The sequence below is a fragment of the Scleropages formosus genome, chromosome 16, assembly GCF_900964775.1.
Source record: "Scleropages formosus chromosome 16, fSclFor1.1, whole genome shotgun sequence".
Lineage (NCBI taxonomy): Eukaryota > Metazoa > Chordata > Actinopteri > Osteoglossiformes > Osteoglossidae > Scleropages > Scleropages formosus.
The window spans coordinates 26,094,747-26,102,930 of NC_041821.1; the positions used below are offsets into that span (position 1 = coordinate 26,094,747).

The 8,184-nt window shown below is 42.9% G+C and overlaps 1 protein-coding gene across 1 annotated transcript; it reads right to left on the reverse strand.

The window, feature by feature from the left end:
• Positions 1-471: 471 nt before the first annotated feature.
• pigm (phosphatidylinositol glycan anchor biosynthesis, class M) lies at positions 472-5,709 on the reverse strand. Its single transcript, XM_018727881.1, has 5 exons — positions 5,331-5,709; positions 4,249-4,781; positions 3,643-3,901; positions 1,499-1,600; positions 472-1,285 (listed from the first exon to the last, which is right to left on the reverse strand). The coding sequence occupies exons 1-5, from the start codon at positions 5,529-5,531 to the stop codon at positions 1,118-1,120; spliced, it is 1,263 nt and encodes a 420-aa protein (XP_018583397.1). The 5' UTR covers positions 5,532-5,709; the 3' UTR covers positions 472-1,117.
• Positions 5,710-8,184: the final 2,475 nt, after the last annotated feature.

Consider the following 8,184-nt stretch of genomic DNA (forward strand, 5'->3'; position numbering starts at 1 on the left):
CTAAAAAGAAATCCTTGTTACCATTAACTTAAAGGGAAAAAAGAAGTGTTCTTGAGCCACACTACATTTATATATTAATCTCCATTTTACAAAGTGTAGTCTATAGTCTAATGTAATTAAATGTAACAGTAATGCAAAAAAAAAAAGTCTTCACTTTTTCAAAATAACTGTAGGCTTCTAAATCTAAATATTTTAGTCTAATTTACCGTGTACAGTGCATTTTCAGGGTTTTTTTTTTTTAAATTAAAAAGTCTTACTAGATCAGTTTCACTGAAAATAAAATACAATCCTCAAAACAAATCACCACACATATAAAAGTTTTAGATAAAGAATTTCATAAAATACAATCAGCATAACAAAAAACTGATATATTCACATTCCTCCCATAACGGGGTCATTTCATTCATAAAACAGGCAAATTCCTGTAGTTATGTTAATTAGTACATAGTACTAGTACACAGAACAGCAGCAGCTTCAGCGAATATCACCGATCTCATAGTTACTTTTCACCACAGACACCACTTTCATCCCCTCGGAGACCCTATGCCCCCAGAGCCCATCGGAATTGCCATCCCCCGAGCGAGGCAGCGCGGGCAGTGGAGGGAAACAGAAGCGGGGGGATGCGAGCCAGGCCACGTGTTCAGTTAAAGGCTAACCGGTACAGACCAGCACAACCGAGCCTGTTCCTCACCACATCCAGCTCTATTACCAACAAGATGGACAAGATCAGAAGCGGACTAGATGAGGGACTCCGGGAAGAGCAGGGGAGGAGGACTGTGCACCTATGTGAACAACAGTTGGTGCACTAGGCTATACATTCCCCACAAGCTATCATTAGAAACGCTACATGAAAGGACTTCAAAGTTTCAATCTAATTCTTATTTCTTTCTTTCTTTATTTACTTATTTTAAGTGTGTTTCTTTCTGCTGCAGTTGTTCTGAGGACTGCTATACAAAATTTTGTATTGCATTGCATACAATGAAATATCTCATCATCTTAATGTCAGTTATATCCCCAGGCTTCCTCCAGTGTCTCCCGATTTAAAATCCAAAAACATAATCTAGGTGTTCACATACAATGTTCACTGCAATCTAATGGTGAAGCCTGCCTGTCCACATCAGTCCAGTTTCTCTTGCTGTGTGGTGTCCTCTGGTTTATAATGGGTAATCATCTTCACCAGCACTAATGTGTTGATGAACAGGAACAGTAAGCTGGCCAGCCAAATCAGAGCAAATGTGTCGTATCCTTCAAATTCCAGGTAGTATGCTGGCGCCAACCAAATGACCTATAATGCAAAGTGAGGAAAAAAATATATTAATACGCTGAATGAACATACAGTTCCAGCACCTTGTCTTTTTGACCTTTCATTCAAACTGCACCGTCCAAAAGCAGTACATAACCTGTACAATTCTACAATATGCAGTGACACCTTATACTTTTGTCAAGAAGTGGTAGGCAAAATACTCGTGAACATTTTTTACAGTGACTCATTGTTTACCTGTCCAGCAAACCACAGTGCTAGCATCCCGAGCCCTTCTTTCAGTGAGAGAGTGAGCCGAGGCAGGACAAGCGGCAGTAAGGACAAGTACCACAAAAAGTACTGCAAAAAAGACAAGAAACCAGACAACTCACTGGAGTTTAAATACAGGGCGCTCTGCAATAGCAGAACACTCCAACATGATTTATCTGTAACAACACAGTCTAGATCAGAACCTTGACTTGGGCTACAGGACTCAGCCTGTGTTCTGAGCTACTGAGGAGCTCAGTTACACTTCTTTCTACCTCATTTCTGTAAAACCAGCACACTGGCTTGGGTTACAAATGCTTAGTTTTTTTAAAAGACGGTATTTTCTAATTTATGTATTGATTTTTAATTTGTATTCATTTTTCTAAAATTTCTTTCAGATGAAATTGAAAGCAACAAGCATTTCTGGGTCCACCTGTAAAAACACACTCCAATGGAAAGGGAGTGTGATAGGACTTCATTCAACTCACTTCCTCAGTGTTTACAGCTCGTGTTCGAGGCTTGTAAATGTCAGTATTTGATAAGACAAAGAATGCTTTAACATGCTTATGGCACCAATCACATCAACAATGCACCTTGAACAGCAGTGTATGAGGAGAATACACACACACACACACACACACACACACACACACACACACACACACACACACACACGCACACACACTTTCAGAACTGCTTGTCCCATTTGGGGTCACGGGGAACCGGAGCCTACCCGGCAACACAGGGCGTAAGGCTGGAGGGGGAGGGGACACACCCAGGACGGGACGCCAGTCCGTCGCAAGGCACCCCAAGCGGGACTCGGACCCCAGACCCACCGGAGAGCAGGACCCGGTCCAACCCACTGCGCCACCGTACCCCCCTGAGGAGAATGTCAATTTAAATTTTTTTTAAGTTTAATTGTTAATTAAAAGGTAGCTTGAAGGTGATAAAAATGTTAGGATGAAGTCTCACAAAGTATTATTTACTAGTTACAGCTGAGATTTTTACATATATCTTTATCTGTACAGACACACCTCAAGTTACACAAATAGACTGTTCTTCAACCCCTTACGTAAGTCAAAAGTTACATATGTCAGATTCCCCCTCTTCCCCCACCATTCAACAAAGGCGAGCCTACCCTACCCTAAGCATTTGTTGCAAATACGGGTATTAAAAAAAAAAAAAAAAAAAAAAAAAAAAAAAAAAAGTTACACATTATAATTCTCCGGGGGGGCGCGGTGGCGCAGTGGGTTGGACTGGGTCCTGCTCTCCGGTGGGTCTGGGGTCCGAGTCCCGCTTGGGGTGCCTTGCGACGGACTGGCGTCCTGTCCTGGGTGTGTCCCCTCCCCCTCCAGCTTTACGCCCTGTGTTGCCAGGTTAGGCTCTGGCTCCCCGTGACCCCGAATGGGACAAGCGGTTCAGAAAGTGTGTGTGTGTATAATTCTCTAGTAAATGTCAACCTTATTAGATGTCTGTCATATTATTGTTGTTGTTTTCATGCTAGCTGTTCCTTTCTGCTCATTTATATGTGCAGCATCCTTCATTATCGTATTCACAGTCAATACAGCTAAATCTAGTTCCCCTGAAGTACAGGGGTGTCTGTATATGAATCAAGGATGTCTGTATCACTAAGCCTTCACACACTGCAGAGACAATAAGGAAGACTGAAAGAGGCCAGAAGCTGTCAAACGGCACATATTCTTCAAAGGATTATCAATCAGTCTGGACTGAATATGAGGCTATAGAATGACATTTTTCCATTTTCTCCAATTTTAACGTACTCAGGGCTTAATAAAAATAATACAAGTGCAACTGAAATGGACTCATGTCCTGTCCAGATTGTCTCACAACCTGCAGTTGAGAAACGATTACTGATAATGGTTCAATAGATGGAAGCATTAAAGAGCATTTTTTTTTTTTTATTAGATTAAACAAACCTTTAGCTGACATTTTTACATAACCTAATCATTTAAAATGAAGGGCCATCAGTTGATTATGACCTAGTAGTAAGTGTCTTTGGAGTTATGAACAGACTAATGGTCCCAGTTGTTTGTAAGTTGAGGAGCTAGTGTGCTACAGATGCTCCGGCTAAGCATTCAACTAATCGGTCAGTTTCTGGCGATGTCTGACCATACCTGGGATGTGCACACTTTGTTGAAGCTCACGAAGATGGCTGTGTTCAGGAAGCAGCAGAATGCCAGGTCAGAGTAGAAGGCCAGTGAGGTGAGCAGTAGCAGAAACAACTGGGGCAAGAAGGCAATCAGCCCCAGCAGTGGACCCCAGCTGCTCTCTGCTGTCAAATACAGCATGTAGAAGTACGCAGAGAAATTATGGCGGATGTCCCGCCTTGTCAAGTGGTACAGATACGTCTCCTGCAAGAACTCCCAGCCGTACCTTGATTTTGAGGGCAAAAGTATCTCGCATTAATTGATATCAGTCCTCATGTAAACATGTTTTGTTATTAACAACATTAAAATAACAATTATAATAATACACACACATACACAGTGCCATCCAGAACTATTGGAACCCTTGGAAAAGATGAGCCAAAAAAAAAAAAAGCTATAAAAAGCTTGATCTTAAAGAAATCTAACTTTTCAATGAGTTAACATTACTCAAAGAAAAACCTCATGAAAAAAGATCTTAAAAACACATCAGAATTACTGACACCTCAAAAACATTCACATTTCCAAATAGTCTTTTGCCATAGGTGCATAAACAGTCACGTCAGCTGGGCCTACCTGTAGTAAAACAGCAAGGTGAGTCCAGAGAAGACCCCTCCCGAAACAACAGCGAAAAGAATGAGGTCTCTGCTGAGGAACATCTCGAGGACCTTCACCAGGGTACTCCGGGGGGCTGCAGTACGGGGGGGCTGTCTAGCCTGCAAGAACAAGGCGATGGGCAGGGCATAGGTCACTGGGTATATCTTCATATGGACTGACAGTCCGTAGAAGGCAGCCGCACAGGCCACATGCCCCCTCTCCAGGAAGTCAAGGGTGGTGAGCACCAGAATAGACAGCATGGCTTCTGCGTTCCCCCTGGTGGACACACCCATGGGGAGGGGGTTGAGCAGCCACAGGGCGCAATAGTGGCAGGCCGCTTCACTACCCAGCCCCCTCCTCTGCAGCATGCCATACATAAGGCAGCCAGAGATGATGTCACAGGTGATGAACAGCAGCTTCCCAAAGGCTGGAGTCAGGTAGATATTGGGGGTCAGGATCCAGGCCAGCAAAGGGGTATACCGGTACGTGGCTCTGCCATATGGCGACACTCCCTAGAAATAATCAAAGAAAAACTGCTTGTTCATTCATTGGAGACACTTTGCTCCAACATGATGACACTTTGTAGCATTTAGATGACAACTAGGTGAAAGGCAACTCACAGCGCTACAGAACCCCATTAAATTCCCCATTTATAGAACAGAGCAATGCAACACGCACACAGAATGGGTCATTTAGAATGTCCAATCCACCTGAAACACTTGTCTCTGGAGTGTGGAAGGCAACTCACGCCAACACCAGGAGAACAAGCTAACTTCAAAGTGTGTCGTGTGCACGGATTGAACCCACGTCCGATCTCGCAACCCACGAGAAAAAACTGCACCACCACGCCGCACAAGCATTCGATTCGGTTCATAAGCCTCAAAACACGGAACCACAAACACACTTCAATTTCTTGCGGACCATTTTTATATACAGTATTATTTAATATCATAGACATTAAGTTTTAATAATTAACAATTACTGAAATTCTCGTTTGTTTTGGAGAACACTACATGACTTAAAATGATCATTTAGAAACCAAGATCAGGAGGTGAACGAACCTGTGTGACTAATCTAGACGCATCCGTGAACACGTGGTAATCGATGTCAGTGTATTTTACCACCATGGTTTTATCCTGGTAAATGCCGAAACATATCAAAACCGTTCGCATGGAACACGCCAAACCGAACAGAATCGATTTCCTTTGCACTATCATGAAGATTAACGAGCGTAAGGGGAACGTGATTCGTGTATCCATCATTCTCTCACTACAAATCTACTAGCCTACAAGTCACTAGAAGTATAAATATCAAAATTCTACGATTTCCAGTCTGTCAAACATTTGTGACAGTCTACTGCCGCCAAATGAAAACAGTTTTCCTAATAAATATTACTGACAAGTAAAAACTTGCCACTCAATTATTACTCCAATATGTCCAACTTACACCAGTGAAATCGGTTCAAAAACCAGGAAGTGACAGCAAACGCTACATAGCTTCCTATTGGCTAGCAGGAAAAAATAAATATCAGCGCTACATCGTATTGGCCACCCATGAATCAAATTGAAAAAAAGGGCTACAGCTGCTTCTATTGGCTAGGAATGTTCCCTCCCATCCTATAACTCATTGCTGTGCCCTCCCCTTAAAGAGATACCTGGTCTACAGGAACTAATAGCAGTGGGATACGCAGCCTAGTGCGGTGTCGATTTCCGAGCTCCTTCTAGACGCTACTTACTAAGATTGTGAGAACAAACAGCACAGCACTGGGTGAAACAGGAACTTCACTCAAATTAAATGTTACACATCATGCTCAGCATTGGATGTGGGACATTGTTTCCCATTAATAGGAAATGTTATCATCTTTACTGCTTACCGTCCATCCATCCATCCATCTTCCTGAGCGCTTAGTGTTAGTCCTAGGGTCGCGCAACCCTGCTGCTTACCAGCTACAGTCAAATTGTATACCCACTACCTCAGTAATTACCCACAGTAATGAAGGGCATATATAAATGCATGCACTGCAGGTACTGCTATAGGCTATGTACGTACGTGTACACACGTACGTATATATACATATACACACACACACACACACACACACACACACACACATATATAGTAAGGACCGGGATTACTGTATTTAAGCAGGAAATGTGTTCATTCTAATTAGTTAGATTTGGGTGACGTACGGGGGATATAAAGGGGTGATTGTAAAAACCCGCCACTCCGTTTATTTCCCTGTGTGCTGGCGGTGTTCAAATAACCGCTCAAAATGAACGCTGCCAGTGCGTCCTTCTTCACCCCATCTAAACCCAGAGTGCTGGGCGCCACAGTATAGGTGGTCCTCGATTCACGATGGTTCGATGGTGAGTTGGCCATAGACATTCAGTAGAAACCGTACTTCTAATTTTGATTTTTTTCCTAGGCAAGCGATATGCGGTGCGATACTCTCTCGCGATGCTGGGCAGCGGGAGCGATCTACATCTCCCAGTCTATCACGCAACGGTGTGTATTAGGTGTAGTGAAATGTATTTTCAACTTTCGATATTTTCGACTGAGGATGATGGGTTTTGCGAAACGTAACTATATCTATATTGTAGCGTCCCCCCCTGGAACTACTAGAAACGTGCTCTTTATTGAAAGCCTGCATGTCTCCAACAGGAATTTTAACAAAGACGCTTCAGACAGTACAAGGCACAGAACACCTCAGAATCCCCCTGGGTCACTCCCAGCCCCCCTGCTGCACCCTATGGTTAAGGGGTTCCCTCCGGGACTCCCCAGAATCCTACTCTCAAACACTGAACATAAATAGGACGACAACCAATCAGAAACCACACACAACTATGTACACACACATAAACACTAATGCCGACTATTTACACATTTACTCCCCTCAGCGCTGTTACAATATATATACACACAGTACTGTGCAATAGCCTTTTTCAGTAGGTGTGAAAAACTGCTGTAACGTAGAATGCTTTCGTTTCAAAACTATAAATGTCAATAGTTTTATTTTTATCAATTAACAAAATGTAAAGTGAATGAACAGAACAAAAATCTAAATCAAATCAATATTTACCTTCAGACCAGCATAAGTTCTTTTTGTACACTTCCACAAAGTCAGGGATTTTGTAGTCAGCTGTATGATTAACCAATTATACCAAACAGGAGCTAATGATGGTCAATTTAATATATAAATTGAAACATTAACTGAAACAGAAACAGCTGTGTAGGAGGGTTCAAACTGGGTGAGGAAGAGGGTGAGGTTGCTGAAGACAGTTTAATGAGAGAAGTCATACACGGTAAGACTGAGCACAGCAACAAGACACAAGGTAGCTATAGTGCATCAGCAGGGTCTTTCCCAGGCAGACAGGGGTTTACAGATGTGCTGTACAAGCTCTTTCAAAGAAGAACAAAGAGATGGGCACTGTGGAGGACTGTAGATGCAGTGGTTGGCCAAGGAAATTTACTGCAGCAGATGAGACACATCATGCTTCCTTTCACAATTGGTAGATGTCTAGCAGTGCAATCAGCTTGGAATTGGGTGTACCTGGATCCCACTGGTTTCTGCCATCTACTGTCTGGCGAAGTCTGGTCAGAAGTGGTCTTCATGGAAGACTTGCAGCCAAAAAGCCATACCTCCAACATGGAAGTGAAGCCAAGCAACTCAACTATTTATGCAAACAGGAACCGGGCTGCAGAAAAAATGGCAGCAGGTGATTTGGACTGATGAGTCAAAATTCGAAATATTGGGCTGCAGCAAAAGGCCAGTTCTTCACAGAAGGGTTGGAGAGTGGTACAAGAATGACTGTGTGCAGGCAGCAAGGAAGCAAGGTGGTTCCTTGCAAGTTTGGGGCTTCATTTCATTTCTGCAAATGGAGTTGGAGATGTGGTCTGAGTGAATAGTCTCCTCAA

Excerpts from the sequence above, each read along its gene's own strand:
- pigm (XM_018727881.1), bottom strand. The coding sequence starts at position 5,531 with ATGATGGATACACGAATCACGTTCCCCTTACGCTCGTTAATCTTCATG. Across the intron at positions 1,601-3,642 it reads ACAAAGTGTGCACATCCCAG|TACTTTTTGTGGTACTTGTC; the intron begins GTATGGTCAGAC and ends TCTTTTTTGCAG. Across the intron at positions 1,286-1,498 it reads CACTGTGGTTTGCTGGACAG|GTCATTTGGTTGGCGCCAGC; the intron begins GTAAACAATGAG and ends TTTGCATTATAG.